Source organism: Epinephelus moara, chromosome 7 (genome assembly GCF_006386435.1).
Source record: "Epinephelus moara isolate mb chromosome 7, YSFRI_EMoa_1.0, whole genome shotgun sequence".
Lineage (NCBI taxonomy): Eukaryota > Metazoa > Chordata > Actinopteri > Perciformes > Serranidae > Epinephelus > Epinephelus moara.
The window spans coordinates 26,419,579-26,436,801 of record NC_065512.1 but is presented as its reverse complement, the minus strand read 5'-3'; the positions used below and the strand labels follow the sequence as shown (position 1 = coordinate 26,436,801).

Below are 17,223 nucleotides of genomic sequence, written 5' to 3'. Positions count from 1 at the left end.
GGGCCCAGTCTAATACTGTTATTTTGTTCATTTTCTGTGTTGTAGGATGCTTCATGACTGCCAGGTGTTGCTTATATAAATATACAACCATCTGGAAAGACAATTTGACACAAATTTGAAAGATGAAAGAAAAAAAAATCTGTCAGTATCATAATAATTATGAAAAGAAAATGGACATTAAAACAAAAGAAAATATTCATGTGTAATAAGTGAGCTGATGTGAAGCAGACCTCAGGAAAAAACAGCTGTGTCCCTTATGGTTTCACCCCGTTGACTACAGTGAACCAAACATTTTATTGTGCAGAGATAAATCCACAACATTATCATTCGGTTTTGTGTTTATTTTGCTTTACTTTTATGTGTATGTGTGATTATTTCATAAAAAAATACATATTAAGTGCTATTAAAATGTGTCTTTCAATGTTTTCTTTGAACAAATATGTCAAAAGTAAAAATCCATGATTGCGAAAGTAATACACAAAAATACATTTAACACCAAAGGCTGTGTTTCTCTGTCTGTGCCTCACAGTGTGTTTAAAATGTCCAAAGTGAAAAACTGTTAAGCCAGTCCGTGCTGCAGAATGGCTCACAGTCACACCATAGAATTAATCTGATGCTGTGAAACAGACTGCTAAATAGTTGGAAAACAGGTCGAGGCAGATCTTAAATCTTAAAGACAACCTATTAGACATGACTTCAACAATCCTAAAAATGAGCTACATGTTTTGCAACATAGCCAAGCTCATAAAAATCATCCAAGGCCGAATGTTGTTCAGGCATAGTCAAATCCTGACTTTATAGACCTAGTTATAAAAGGCGCACACATTGGTACAGGCAACGGTGAACACATGTAGACACACATACACGCACACACACACGCACAAGGAGCGTCCAAAAGAAACTTCAGGCCCATTAATGGAGTGGATCAGAGTTTTACGGCACACAAAGCTTTTTAAACTGTTCTATGTGTGAGGAGGTAACTGATACACCAGACCTGCACTGGGACAACTCTTCATCACAGCTATAAATCTACTCGCAGCTTGTCACCGTTCCGCGTCCAGGACAGCATGTGATCCCCTGAAAATCACACACAGGTGTGGTGCAAGCACCTTCGTGTGTGTGTGCGCGTGTGTGTATGTGTGAGAGATAGAGATAGAGAGAGGGGGAGAGATACAAAGAGGCAGACAAAGAAACCCAGGTCTGACACCTCTCTTTTATGCACACTGCAGCCTGACAAGCTGTGTGATTGTGAACTATCTGCTTGTGTGTGTCGTACCAGAGCACTGCTAGAATTTAATATGGCCTCTGTGCTGCGTTCTGCTTTGACAATCTAAACAAAGCTGTAGCAAATTATAGCTTGTATAACACACACACACACACACACACATAGATGCAAACTCATACAACCCCAAAAACAGGAGATGTACAGCAGAAGTCTTGTAAATACTGTGTTTCAGCCAGCATTCCTTCCATCTAAGACTAAATAAACAGCCCAAATTAAAGTGGATCTGAAGCTTTTGCTCTGCTCTTTAGATTACAGTGATAAAACATGCAAAAACAATCAGCAAAGTGTATTCCCACAAAATTCTATTTTCACAAAGTGCACTTGGAAATGCCTTATCGGCTGCAGAGCACCCTTTAGCCGGTACAAGCGACGAGAAGCTCACGCAGTTAGCCTGGGATTTCCAAAGATGAAACACCTCTCTCTACTTCTGGGAAGTTTTCTGGGTGGGAATTCCTAAGAATATCAGCAAACATTCCCTAAGAATTCCCATATATAGGATACATAGTTCAGGAAAATGGCCCTCGCACTTTGGAAACGTGGGCCTCTGGTTTCATGACCGTGTGACACAGTGGTATGTGTTAACGGAGACAGCAGCATGGGCGAAGACGGAGGTGAGGTTAAATCCAAACACTGTGTGGGTCGGAGGTATATCATCTACTAATATCATTAAAATCTCCACCTTTCTCAAGTAGATTACAGTCTAAATATAAATTTGTTATTTTTTGCTATATGTCATCACAGTATGGGGAGGAAGTAGTGCTTTTTAAGTACTTAATCATTAAAAAAGTAGACTAAAGATTCAGAGCAGTAGATCACTACTGTAGTATTGGATTACTTTTATTCTTTTAGATGTCACTGTATTACTTAACGTTATCCCTACAGTGACTTATATCAGCATATCTGCCATCACTACTGCATTTATATATCTTGGCTTCATCCACGTTTGGCTTAGTTAAAATTTATCGTACCAGTAACATACATTTTGTTGTAGCTGCTCAGTAAGTTCCTGATAGGCTTCTCATTTGGGCTCAGTGTATTGTAGTGTCTCTCAGTGCATGAGTTTCCTGATGAGTTATTACGTTGAAATTTACCAACTCCCTACTTCCTGTATGAACTTTAAAGGATTTTAAAATGTTTAGGTTTTGGCACTTATGTAGTATTATTTTTTGCGGTCTTGTAAACAACATACATGCATCCTTGCACACACACATTGAAGGTTATTCATGCTGCAGACCTGCTACTGCTTCATTTGAACTCACACAACATAATTCATGTGCTAAAGTAAATGATCCATTGGATGCACATGAAAGATTATTAAGGGCGTTTTCAAATTAGGTACGATTGATTTGTACCGTGCCTGAGCACAATCGCCCCCCCCCCCCCTCTCTTCTCTCCCACCGCTCAACTTTCACACTGTCAAGTACACTTGCATCATCATCTACGTGGCATTTTTTGTTGTTGATCTGGCAGAGCTGTGACGCAAAGCTCTGCTCCTGGCTTGGGAAGCAGCCACTGCTGTCTGGTGCACAGCCCTCCACCTCCTGCTGAACCTTTAGCTGCAAGTTGAAGGCTGCAGTGAAGCCAAATCTGGGTCCATCCATGGTAGACTGTGCTGCTGTCTGATACAGACGCATCAGCACAAATTAGACAGTTTCATAACTGGTTAAAAACTCCCTGTAGTGGCATTAAGTGGCAGTCCACTTCTGTGTTTTGGTACAGTTGGACTTTGGGGTCAAGTGTGCTTGGATCAGGGCCCAGGACCCTGATACAGAAGCTCCCATAAAGCCCCCAGTGTCCATGTCTTCATCACTTTGCAGGATGTTGTACAAAACTGGTGCATTACTTTAGGCATGAGGAGTCCAATCAGCACTTTGGATTTATAGTGTATATGAGACTAAACGAGTTGTGATGATTAATATTTGTGCCTCACTCTATAGAGCTCAACACCCTCTTAACACTTTCCTTATCCTGCTTCTGACACAAAGCAGTCGTATTTGATTTTTTATTCCCACAAAGAAAACACAACTGTCATGACTTTCCTTGTCGGACACTGGTTTCCCAAAAATCTGTTGCTCCATTCTGTTATTCATCTGCTTTACAGAGGTACTTTTGCTTTGAATGCTGTTGTGTGGTTGTTGGCAAAATGTTCATTTTTCTACATTAGGAGAAGCCGGAGTCATCGGTAAATTGCTATTGGATTACATGATAATGTACACTGTGTAGGTCTGGTTCAAACTTGTGTAAATAAAGACAGAGAAAACCACAAACACAGAAAAGCAGAAAGTTTGGCTGATGCTGCAAATCTGAACATCTTCTTCTTCTTGCTAAAAGCTCTCTTTTAATCTCTCTCGGTCTGTTTTTGTGTTCCGTTTCACCATCCTGTTTATGCGTACATGCAATTATATCTGCTTGTGTCTGAGTATGAGTCTCTAAAAGCCTCTTTCTGTCTCATAAGTGAGTCATGGTGTGGTCTTGGTGTGGGGAATTTGTGCTCCAGCTCCTGTCCTCCTACAGCCTTGATCTTTGGCATGCTAGAGGCCCTCAGCGTCCCTCTGCCTGCCACACGAAGAGGCCTCTGTCCTGGGTTGTTATGGGGGGTCTCCTCTGGTTGTCCCAGTTCACTCTTCTGCATGGAGGAGTCTTTTGTCTGGGGTTTGAAATCCCTGGGTATGTATGGCTGCTGTGGAGAATCCTCTGGGAACTTGTGTGTGTGTGTGCGTTTGTGTGTCTGTCCCCGAGTGTCTCCAGCAATTCCTGAGAGACGATGTGATTAACGGGGATCAACGCAAAGGCCAAGAGATTTTTCATTCTGAACGCTGTCACACAGACTCTTCCTCAGACTCCACCCTTTCATTCTTTCCCTTATCTTCTTTTAATGAATATGCAGTTGTAACGTGTGAGCATATGTGTGCGATTAACAGCTGAGAATTAGATCTGCACTGAGCTCTGACCCAGTATCAGTCATTAACTTTTCCTCTCGCTGTTTTCAGGCCTTGTTTTAACATCTTAGGTAAGGATGGCTGAGCAGGGAACAGAGTTTAGAGAGGAAACAGCTTCTGTCGGCCTACTAATCAAGAGATTAGGGGCCACTGTTGGCATTCAAGCAGACTGTGTTCTGGGACACACACACACATACACACACACATATACACGCTGAATCTGCCAGAGTGATTAAACTTGCATCCACGGCTAATTTCACCATCAAATGTCAGCCATAGCACAGCATTGGTGCTGAAAGCCAGTGTAATTCGTTCTGCACTAATTTCCCTCACAGAGGAATGAGCGACCCCACAGACGCATTTACTGTCTGCCATAAAACTTGTCTCCATTAAGGAGAGGAGAGGAGAGGAGGACAGGATGAGAAATAGAGAGAGGAAGAGATGAAAAAAGGAGATGAGAGGTAAACATAAGGGGAGGAGAGGAGGAGTATGAAGCAGAAGAATGAAGACAGCAAGACCAAAAAGATGAAGAAACGAGGATAAAGGTAAAGTAGTAGAGGAGAAAGGTGGGGTGGTAAAAAGAACTGGGCAACACTGATGTCATGCCAACTATTTTAACCTAAACCTCAAACTTATTGTACAAAGGAAACAGGATTTAGAATGCCAAAACTGATTTAAATTATCTACGCCACGCTACAATTATTCTTGTAGCGTGGCTTCTGGCAAACACTGCACTGAAAGGTATACTATGAAGGAAAGACTCTTACAAAAGTTAGCCCTCTCAATCATAACACATAGCCCACTAGAAGTGTTTAGCAGTGTATTTATCTGAAGAGATTCTGCCCTCTTTCTGTATTTCTTTCTTTCTTTCTAAAGTTTTCCTCTAATTTTTCTATGTTTAGGACGTTCTTGGGCACAGCACGCAGGTGAGGTCGGAACTTTACAAAAAGTAGCGAACAAGAACCAGACCGTATGGAGCACGCAACCAAGAGAAAACTATGGAAATTGTAGACACAGCGCCTAAAACATCTCGATTGGCTTCCACTTTCACTTAACTGACAATTCCCGCATAGTGTACCTTTACAACAATAGTTTGTCATTTTGGAAATCCACTTACTCGCTTTCTATCCAAGAGGTACATGAAAGGCGTGATACTATTCTCATATCTATACAGTACATTTGCAGCCAGTCAGCTTATCTTAGCACAAAGACCGTCAATGAGTTGAACAGTGTTGGGCTGTGTGAGGCCAATTTGGCGTAACGACCACACCCGCTATTGTAACTTCTGAATCACCATGTGACGCACGGTAGCCCAAAAAGCATTTTTCCCATATACAATCATTGGAAAAAGAGGGTTTGTAAAACACTGAAATGAAACGAAGTGAGTTCTTTCAGTGGAATTTAGAAAGTCTAGACTAAAGGACTAGGATTAAATCATTGTATCCAATTGATGTGTGCAAGGAACCAACAGGAAGTCAGAATGCACGGTCAGAGGAAGTCTGAAATGTGCACGCCCTCGACTGGCATGCCTGGAGGACTCTAGTGAGAACGCTGTTTGGACCCAAAAACAAAGAATGAAGAAGCCTGTGAGGACTTTTTCAACGTATGCGAGTGAGCAAATTTTATAAGAATGAAAGGTTTGCCATCTTTTGAGTCATTTTCCTTAACAGATCCAAGGGTGAAACAGCTAACCTGTCTCTGTCCACAGTTAAAGGTATAATATGCAGGAATTGATGGTTACTGTTTGTACGACGTAAACAGTATCGTCAGCGAAAGTGAAAGCCAACCCAAGATTGGTGTTTAGCCACACTATATTTGTGTTTCTTATGTGCTGTGTCACTGATTTGTGAAGCTTCATTTCTGATACGTTCTACCTATGGTCTGGTACCTGGTCACTACCTATTTATAAAGTCCCAACCTCACCTGTGTGCTGTGCCCAGGGTTGTCCCAAACACAGAAAATGAGAAGACAATACAAGCAGAGGGCAGGGTCTGTGCAGGTAAACACACCGCCACACACTTCTCGTGATTCATTCATAAGTGATGATTAAGAGAGATTACTTCTGCAAGAGTCAGTTAGTTAGTTATAACTACGTCAACTCTACAGCTCACTAATTAACAGATTATGGGTCAGTGGTTTCCAACTGGTCCAGCGACGGGGTCCAGATTTCTCCTTAGTCATTGGTTCAAGGTCCACACAGTTTAATATATTCAGTGTTATACTTAAGTTTGGCCATGCTGCCAAGCTAGTTTGCTGTCTCTGTCAAGTAGCTTCCCATCATTCACTCATTCTACAGCTACATCCATCATTTCAAAATATAAGCTCTGTGCCGAAAGTCATTGTACTTAAAATAAAGTGTATGTCACTGACAGTCCATACAGAATGGACCTGCGACCCACATTTGGACCGGGACTCACCAGTTGGGAACCCTTGTTATAGATTACATGCTGGCTGTAGCCTTAAGGTTATAAAACAGATATCACAGTGGTGTCAATCGTCTCATCAAACTCTCAGCAAGAGTGCAAAAAAGCGTATTTCCCAAAATGTTGAACTATGCCTTTAAGGAGTTCAGTTGATGATGCTGCCTTGCTCAAAGACACATGAGAACAGTGACAAATTCTGCACCAACCTTTTCATAGTATTTGATCTCATAGTCGAGGATAATGCCATTGGGTCTTTCCGGCTGCTGCCAGGACAGGGAGACGCTGTTTCGAGACGTCTTCTCCTTTTTGATCACCGTTACCGGGGAGGGAGCTGGGTGGGAGACACAGACAGACACAGAGTGAAAGACAGAGAGTGAGTTCCTTCATTGCGAGGTTCAGTGGAAGTTCAGTCCCCCGGTGTCACATCCTGGCAATTGTCTATGGTTCCTGTTAGCGTAATTCAGTTTGCTGCCCAGTGGGGCCACATTAAAGGCTGCGGCCCTGGGTTGGTTGGTGGAACGAGGGGTTGCTCACTAATGCAAAGATTGGATTGTGCGTATACAGACTTGAACACATCAGTGACAAAATGCGTTTCACTTGCGAGAGAGATGCAGCCTTAACCCATCAAAACAAACTTCATCATCAGCAATCTTCTCTTTAGACATACCCACATCTTTGTCTCCTGAGTAACCTTTGAGGGTTAAATCTTGACATATTGATATTTTCTGCAAACATGATCAAATATAATTTTTTGTACAGTAGATTTCTGCTGTTGTGACTCAAGCAAGTATCAAGTGAGTAAAAGCGTAAAGAGTAAAAGCTTTGAGATGTATGATTCTTGGAGGAATCACTGGCTAATTTCATCAAGACAAGAAAAAACAAGGCCATGCTTGGTTACCACATTAAATGTCTCTGGAGCAGGTGGAAATATCAAACTCCCATTCTAATGTTCAAGAAGTTTCACATTAGTTTCTGCTTATATTGCATATACGAAGCAGCACAGTGGTTTGTCCTTTGGCATTTATAGTAGCATCTATTGTTCCTCTGCATCTCTCAGAAACATGTTTTAATTTGGAACCCCATAAACCATCTCTTCTCCTTCCTCTCACCGCCGTCCCGTCCCTTTTTTGGCGTCGTGCTTTCTCCTTAGCCAATCTTCCTCGCCAATCCTTCACCCAAGCATCGCCTTGCCTCTGGGAGTTCACATGGTCCCAATCTAGTAATTCAGCACATCCCTCCCTCTATCGAGCCCTGCACCCCTCCTTCAGTCTCTCTCCCTCTCTTTACTCCCTTTCTCATTTCCCTTTTTTACTGCTCTCTAATTGCCAGGCAGCTCCGGGGCCAGCCCGGCATCTGAGGCATCGACTTTTAATTTTATTAGACCACAGGAAAAAACATGTTTGTCTTTGAAATGTTCGAGCCTTTCTTGATTGTGATTATATAGCTGCCGAGTGTGTGTCTGTGTGCGCGTGTCTTTCTGCGCATATACTCGCGTGTATTTCCGCGGGAAGTTATTTTTTCTCCTGTAATGAATCCAGATGGGGAGAATCTGTTTCTATACCCCCTGCTCCTCCTCTCCTCCTCTCCCTCTGGTTCTGATAGCGGGGTGAGGCTGTGCTTTTTATTGGCTCTGTGGTTTATGGTGGTAATGATTTACTGTGTCTGGGCTGCTTGGAGGCAGCTTCAAGTTCCTCTCCTCCTCCTCTCCCTTCTCCTCGCTTCCCTCTCTCTCTGCCTGCATGTCTATTGCCAAGCACTTAATTTGCTGTCACTCTCTGTTTCTGTCTGTGGTATAACTGTAAAACTGATACAGCATGCTAGGCCCATAATGGCCTTCAAAACTGGCCTTCAGTGTCATTCACCTGTGATGTGAGGGACATGATGCAGCTGTTGGAACGTATCTGTTTATTGTGTACAGCACTGGTGGACTATTGGAAGTGATGGTAGTTTACTGGTGGCAGTGCTATGGAATTCAATAAAAACAGATGCTGTCGAAAAGGCTTAAAAGGCAATCTAAAATGCTCATTTTAAGGTTCATATTTGTTCGGGTTGCCGCTAGAACATGTTTACATGCTTTAACAATCACAAAAACCACTTTATTTTCCTACTACTGTCTCTGCTGGAACACCTGTATTCACTCTGTGTTTGAGAAAGTTCTGTTTAGCACCTGTCTCTTTAATGTAGCTACATGTAGCGGTGCACTTGCTGCAGGGGAGTGACTGTGATGGAGAAAAGTTGGCACTTTCTACTGTGAAAAATCACAGATTCAAGCTCCGACGGAGTGATGCGGGCCCTGCGCCAGTTCGTCATGGTGAAGAGGGAGCTGAGCCGGAAAGCAAAGCTTTCGATTTACTGGTCCATCTACGTCCCAACCCTCATCTATGATCATGAGCTCTGGGTAGCGACCGAAAGAATGAGTTCGCGGATACAAGCAGTGGAAATGAGTTTCCTCCGCGGGGTGGCTGGGCTCAGCCTTAGAGATAGGGTAAGGAGCTCGGACATCTAGAGGGAGCTCGGAGTAGAGCCGCTGCTCCTTCGCAGGGGTCAGTTGAGGTGGTTCGGGCATCTGACTAGGATGCCTCCTGGGCGCCTCCCGCTGGAGGTGTCCCGGGCATGGTCCCACTGGTAGGAGGCCCCCGGGGTAGACCCAAACACACTGGAGGGATTACATATCTCGTCTGGCCTGGGAACACCTTGGGGTCCCCCAGGAGGAGCTGGAAAGTGTTGCCAGTGAGGGGGATGTCTGGGGTGCTTTGCTCAGCCTGCTGCCCCCGCGACCCGGCCCCAGATAAGCGGACGAAAATGGATGGATGGATGGATGGATGTTCCAGAATCCAAAATCAGGAAGAAATTAACAACATCGGCAACCAAGGTTACATCTTTCCCTGACTTTAGCATGTAGCAACAGTATGTAGCTTAATTTAGTAGTTTAGGCTACATAATGTAATCACTTGGCAGTATCATACCCGTGGCAGATGATCATAAGAAATCTGTCACACTATGATAACACCTGTAACCAGAGTAGAAAACACCACTGGAAACGGAGAGTTCTGCAGCTTGGGATTTGTGCGCACAGGTATTAGGCTACTTCTACGTACTACATACCTCGTTATCGGAAACTTTTGCCACGTTTAATATGCACATCTGAAATTGCAACACTATATATAAGACACCAAACATGGAAAAGCATTGCTCAAATTTGATACCAGCAGACTAAATCACATCTCTGCTTGTCTTCTGTTGCTTGTGCTTTTTTCTGCATTTCCGTCTTCTGATCACACCATTTTGTCTACATTCTCTTGGACTTAACATCTTTATCACCTTCAGACTTTATAGGAATGCATTATTGATTTGTGAATGCATACTAAAATTAAACATTGACACTATATTTCAATGTGGTCACCATTAACTACACGTCAACAAGCAGGTGAAGAAGTGATTTGTCATATGCACAGTATAGTATACTGTATGTGCCTGCTTTTTCTTCTTGTAAGTCCCTCTTCCGAGCTCAGCAGCAGTTCAGACTGTTGATATTAGACTACTTTAAATGTGGATCACAGTTACTCTGTTGTTTGCATAGTTATGACAATGAGTGTAGAGCAAAGGAGGCTGGAATGAGGAGAGCTATCTGACAGCACCTTGACAGCACAGCCAGGACACACAGCCTCCTTCCCAGGGAAACACTTAATCCAGCTTTTAACAGCTTTGGCATCTGTACGTGCGTGTGTGTGTTTACGTGAGAGAAAGTGTTTAGACGGGCGGGGCTAGTGCACTGACATACCTAATCCTTGTAAACTCTCAGGGCTGATGGAGAGTGTGCAGCTGCAGGCAGAGATATTTGTTAGAGAGGGAGAGGACTGTGTGGTATACGGAAGCTTGGTATGGCGGTGTGTGTTTTCGTGCTTCTATGTGTGTGCTTGATCTGCGATGGTATTGGAGATCCATCTCTTCTGATGATCGCTCAAACATTAAAGATGGTTTTCAATATTCAGAGCACACGCAGCCCTCTTAGTGTTGATAAGTCCTCTTCAAATCTAATATATATTCTGATCCGAATCCCCCTGACTAACCACACAGATTATGATGGTTACTAATAAAAGACTTTGCTAAGCTTTGCTAAACCATTTTGTCTTTCTCATTCCTTTACTTTAAATGTGTTGCTCTTAATCCCTATTGCCCTTTCCTCTCATAACAACATATAACTTGATTCCTGACTTATCTCCAGTCTAGGCACGTATGCACGTACTGTATGTGATGGACACATAAACACAAAATCTATATTTACCTCTCATCCCTGCCTTGTCACTTTAAAGAGGTCAAGTCTGGACCTTGTCACTTTAAATACAGCCAGGCTGTGACAACACAGAGCAAACACACTAGACATCTGTCTGTATGTGTATTGTGTGTACACACAACCTTTCACATCTGCATATCATCACTCATACTTTTGTTTTAGAGAGGTTGCATATGTATGATTGAGTTTATCCATCCCTACAGTGTGTGTGCTTGTGTATGTCTTACTCCTAGGACACACGTCAAAGATATATGCTGTGTGATTGTGATTATACCTACTAATCACACAAAGAGAAATCTATTTAGTATGCCTTGCCTTGATTTAGAGTATGTGACAAGTCCTGAGTTACTGCGCTGTCCTGCGTCACTGATTCATTCTACATGCATATAACCAAAGCTGCCATAGTAACCTGCAAAGCAACTTTTATGTTCCTGAAATAAAGCAGGTACGAGGAGTTGCCATTCAAAGCAAGCGAAGGGCTCGAAGCACAATGCCTCACGACCTACCTACTCTGACCACTTTGTTTAAATTCACGGCTCTTGCCATCTGCCTATCATCAACTATGTGATGGAGTGTGTGACCTCGCAGTGTGACAACTTATGAGAGAAACTCCCATCTGTTCACTCTGCTCAAAATCCAAGTGTTAAATCACCTCCCAAGGCTTGGAACAAAAAAAAAGAAGGCCCTACAGACAAATAAGGAAGAAGACAATAGCAGGGCGTGGGTTTTGTTTGGAGAGTGACAGGTAGAAATAAAGGATCCTGTGTCCAGACGAAAAGAGAGACAAAAACATGACCAAACGCAAAGGCAAACTGTGCCAGAAAACAGTGAAGGGAGCGGGAAAAGGAAAAGAATAAGTTGATGTACCGCAGCCAGACCTTTGCACATTCCTCGCTAGAGTCAGGGATTTCTGAGGTTTGGCGCTTTCTACTGCAGCGAGATTTATTTTACTCTTGGAATTTCACAACACCACTTCCATTTGCTTTCTTATTCATCTAAGGACTTGATGTGTGGAGAGATATTTGTATAAAAGATTGATGGGAGTGTTAGGTGCCCATCCACATGTTAAGAGTGTCTGTTAAAAGGATGAGTTTTTTTTTTTTTTCGTGAAGAAGGAAGATATTCGATACCAGTCGTTAAACAAGAGAATAGCGGCCTGGGATCGCCTTGTAAATGTCCAAGGCTGATGGCTGGAGTGCATATGTTTGGAGCACATAAACTATAGGCTAGTGTATTATATGATAAGGATATTAGGAGGGAGAAGGAGAAAGGGGGTGCAGCTTTGAGAGAGGTACTTGCATATCATCCACGTGTTACGTAGCTACTTGTGGTTTTACCCACAGTAAAATTTGAAATACACTTTTCTTCATGCATTAGTACCACATAGCCATATATACATGCCATATAGTGTATGGTGTCTAGAATCACGTGGTGTGAACTTAATCTCATATACATAGGAACAGCTAAAGTTAAGGCCAGTCTAAAGGTTGCAAGCTCAGTGTAGCAGTTGTTTGAAGAAAATAGCTTGGCTTTGATAATACGTGGCTTAAAATGATCAGTGTAGAGTACATCTGCCTGATTATCTGAGTGCATGCTCTTAGTCATCTATCCACCTGCTGTGACATCTCACCAGCTTGGTTGGTAGTGATGGTGACGGCGGCGTACTGCCTCATCTTGGGTGCCAGCGATGAAACACCGTTTAGCGCTTCGATCTCGAAGGTGTAGTTAGTGTGGGCAAGCAAGTCGCCCACAGTCACCGTGGTGTTGTGGAGACCTGTGGCTCTTGGCAGGAAGTGAACGTTGCTCCGGCAAGGCTCGCAACGCTGGTTGCCACCGTTACTGCCGTTAGCAGCCCCGCCGCGGCAGCGTTTGCAGAGGACGGTGAAGGTGATGTCCCTGCGCCCGCCGGTGTCTTCCGGCCAGCTCCAGTCCAGAATTACTGAGGTCTCGTTGATGGAAGAGATCACATTGCGAGGAGCTGAAGGGGGGCCTGGTAGACAGAGAAGAGAAGGAGATGAGGAGAGGAAAGGAGGTCATTAGTTAACAGAATGAGAGACACATTTGTATTAGGAAGACAGAAGATGGGAAGAAAGGTGATAGAAGAAAGGGAAGGAGCAAAGAAAGGTGAGGCAGAAATAGTATCAACATCAAGCAGCAGACTGACATTAGATGGAATAAGATTTGGCAGCAGAGTCATCTGCCAAGTACAAGACACAGCATCTAAGATGAACTTTAAGAATTTAATGAAGACTATTTTAAATTGTTAACTGATGGGACTAGTCAAATAAAAAGAAAGGGGCGGGGTTTCTCTAAACCATTGTGATGGATTTATTGATTGGAGATTGGGTGATTTTCCAGGAAGAAACTGGCCATTCAATTGAGTCTTTGACGTGTCAAATACCTACAAGGAGATTTTCACTCAAGAAAACTGTAATGGATGCACAACCTCTGTAATTGAAATTGAATTATGGTAATACCAGGGTTGAGTTAATATGAGACTTTGTATGTACTGCAAAATGTATCTGTTTTCTCCTCAGTTTGGATCAGTAAAAGAAGAAAAGGGCATGACTTATCCTCTTTCACAAAAAAAACCAGGGCTGTCAAAATCAGACTGACATATAAAGTAAAAGCGTCTTATTACAAACAGATCCCTCTGAATATTTCCAGATTTTCATATCAAAGCTATGACTGTAATTACACGGAGAACAAAACAAAACTGCCAAATAACTCTGTTGAGAAGTTGCAGGAGGAGGAGGAAAATGGGCTTAGTGGGTTGTGTCTTGAGATAAAATGCTTTGTTTGGTTTGTTTGACTTGACAAGAATTTACTTCGCTTCCAAACTCTGCACAGCTCCCGTCTTGGTTATCGGTATCGCTGACTGTGTTTGTGTAAGGGAGGAAATCAGATGAGAAATACGCCAAATGTTTTTGCCGTGGAGAAAATAAAAAAAAATGACATCATGGTATCTGCAAGTCTCACAAATCTAGATTGAAGACTTCTTAAGACGTGTTTGGTGTTACAACATCTAACACGCCTCTGAAGTTTAAGAGGAGTTTCACAGCTCCAAGACTGAATAATCTGTCACAAGCTGTTTCTAATTGAGAGCATATAATGAAATGACTTTAATACACAATTAAGACAAAATGATGGGGCAAACCATGAGATAGGTTATTACATCAGCTTATCACAATTACCAGTATCATTCAAACTTGTGGTAAAAGAACAGATTTTATGGTTTAAAATGGTTTTATATCAAAGTCTCTTCCTCAGCCATAACAGAAAGCACCCCATGCAAAGAGTTTGACGTCCTGTTACTATCATGAAAATGAAATTTGATTCGGTCCAGGCTGCTCACCTCGTAACAACTGTGAAATCTTTCGCAACCATTGAAATCAGCACCAACATTCAACGGGCTTCAGAGAAGTTCTAGTTAAGCAATAAATACCAAATTTATCAAGATCTGTCAAAACTATAACTCCGTTCACAAACACAATGAAACCCTCCTCAGAGAAAACAGCTTACCACCAACATCGTTAAGAACATATGTCACCCTACTCTGTGTTTCCAAAGTGAGACTGTACTTTCTTTGATATTAATCAGAGCCCTCTAACTCACCTACACAGCGAACGTCCCTGACCACATCAAACTCTCAGACCTGTAATTCATACAAGATATTACAGTACCTGCGCAGGCATGCACACGTGCAGGCAATCACGCACTAATTCCAAATGTCAAAATAATACATTGACATTGAGATTAAAATGTGACATGAATTATGGCGTGTAAGAACAGAGGATGTGTGCGTAATCTCCAATCCCTCACAAAGAGACGTATGCATTGGCAATTCTTTTTAGGCTCTTTCCAGCTTTTTTTTGTCTTTAAGGAAGTTAAAGCGATGGTGATGATCAGCAAGGCAGACCTTTTGTGCACTTCTGTGCTAATTTGGAGGCAATGCTGTGGGATTTAGGGGTATGCATTGATGCATTTTTAATTGGTGGAACTGAATTCTTGGGAGCAGACATACTATACTTCATACACTGTTAAAAGACAGCTGTTACACAAATGTCCCACGTTGAATACAGCAGGAAATACCATACGGTTGAAAGCTTTCATATTTTTGAGTTTAGTATCTCATTTTTCCAGCCAACATTTTTAAATTTCCACACTCAATTCTAAACAACCTCTACCCCACTGCTAACTGTATAATCATGATCATTATCTTCCAGCAACTTATCTATTCATTTGCAGCCCCTGCGTCGCTCAATCTGTCCCAATGAGGTGAAATCTGCCTAGCTGACAAGATGGCGTTGAGATAATCACGACAGGGACCTGCCGTGACTGTCTTTCTAATTAGTATTCTGTCTATGTCTGTGGGCGTTGATATGAATTTTCTACTGTTCTCCACACTCATTTTTTTTTTTTTTTTTCCTCTTCCTAGCCCATTTAGTAACGGATGTATCCATAACCTGACATCAGGGAATGCAGAGATTTACAGTTTTATGGGGAATGCATTTTGGAAGGCTCGCAGGAGGCATCTGCATCTGCATCTGCAATCCATTTGCATCAGAAGGAGACAAAAGAGAATCATGTAGGGAAAGGTGATAAAGAGCAACCGTGGCTTTGGTGACCTTTTAAATAAATAAGGAATGTTAACGCTCTTTGTCTAATAGCGAGCTATTTTCACTGGTGAATTGAGAAGCAATCTGCAACCGCATTATGTGCATGTATCCATCTATAAATGAGATCCCGCTAAGTAGAAAAATACACTGTAAACACTGTGATACTGTTTACATGAGAACCAGTACAAGTCTCTTGATTAAATTCACACAGTGCATATCGGTAATATATTTTTTTGACAAATAGCTTTTTGTATTGTACATAAGTATGTGTACAACAATATGGAGTAAGGCCAAACAAAATAATCTGCAAAAATGATTCAGTGAGAGAAGCATCTGAGAGAATTATACCATTGCAACTCATTATAATTCAATGACAGCCAAATTAATGGCTTTCAGCATCTCTTTAAAGTGAAATTAAGACAGGTTTCGTTGCATGTTTTAAGAGCTAATGAGAAAAATCCTCCCACACCACATTGAAGGGCATCTCTGGTTGGATATCTGAAAAACATAAGGAACTGTGGCGGGGAAGGAACCTGCATCACATCAGGATGCCTCTGACTCCTCATACATCAAAGAGTCCCAAATGTTGAAAGCACACTTACGGGTACAGGCCATGGAGGCGGGGTCCCCTTCAGCACGGAAGTAGTTTTTCTCACAGCCACAGTGCAGCGACCCCTCATGGTGAGAGAAGCTATGAGGCGGACACTTTGAGCACTCCATATTTCCGAGCGTGGATTTATAGAAGCCGGCCCTGCACACTGGAGACAAAAAACACACAGGCAGATGCATGAGTGTCAAGCTGAACCAGCAGATCAATCACTATCTAATAGCTGCATTCTTCATTGGAGCACCTACAACAAGTGAAATATGAAAGATGGGGATTATATCATGCACTCACACACACATATAAACAAACTCTGAGAGGAGCACTGCATGTAAATCTGCTGTTAATGTAACAAGAACCCATTGACTGCTAGTAAAAAAAAAAAGAGAAAGGAAAAAAAAAAACAATAATTCTCTGAAATGTCTTTGTCTCCATTTCTCGCTCTCTTCATCTCTCAGAAGGCACAACATGAATAATGCAAATTGTCCCCTCAGATAAAAGGACTGTTCTCTTTAAATATCTGTGGTGTTAAATGTGCACTCAGCAGCTCTTTTAACTCCTACTCACCACAAATCTGTTGCAATCTGTGCAAGTAGGGTGACACTCCACCTGTGCAAAGTACTGTATATTGCACGTGTAAGTGTGTTTGTACGTTTGTGTGGGAAGGAAGATGAAACGTAACTTTCTCTTATGTTTTCCTCTCCTTTCTCCTCCAATTTAGTTCCTCTGCACTCTTGTATTCTCTACTCTTTTCTTCTCCTCCATTACAGGTTGAACCTGTTGTCACAGTATCTAGACTTGATGATGGGATACAAAGCATTGAGGCCTACAAAAAGCATATCGCCATGATGGTAAAATCAGTTTTACTGCCCATAGAGAACAAGGTTTAACACCAACAGTGGGGCGTCATTTTCATTTGAACACTGGGAAGACACCAAGCGGCGACCTCCGGGGCTGAAAAATGAAGCCAACATGGAAGTGCCAAAAACAGCAGTTTTTTGAATGGCCACTTGGGGCTCCAAAGGCCGGTCAGTCCCCATAGACACCCATGTTAAAATG

General features: G+C 42.4%; 1 protein-coding gene across 3 annotated transcripts in view; it reads right to left on the bottom strand.

The window, feature by feature from the left end:
* Positions 1 to 17,223, bottom strand: part of epha3 (eph receptor A3) — a 114,877-nt gene that overhangs the window by 34,832 nt on the left and 62,822 nt on the right. For all 3 annotated transcript variants that reach the window (XM_050048293.1, XM_050048292.1, XM_050048295.1), the window contains 3 exons: positions 16,163 to 16,318; positions 12,572 to 12,931; positions 6,854 to 6,978 (listed from right to left, as the gene is read on the bottom strand). In XM_050048293.1, coding sequence (XP_049904250.1) covers positions 6,854 to 6,978; positions 12,572 to 12,931; positions 16,163 to 16,318 — 641 coding nt within the window. The remainder of the gene's footprint in view (positions 1 to 6,853; positions 6,979 to 12,571; positions 12,932 to 16,162; positions 16,319 to 17,223) is intronic.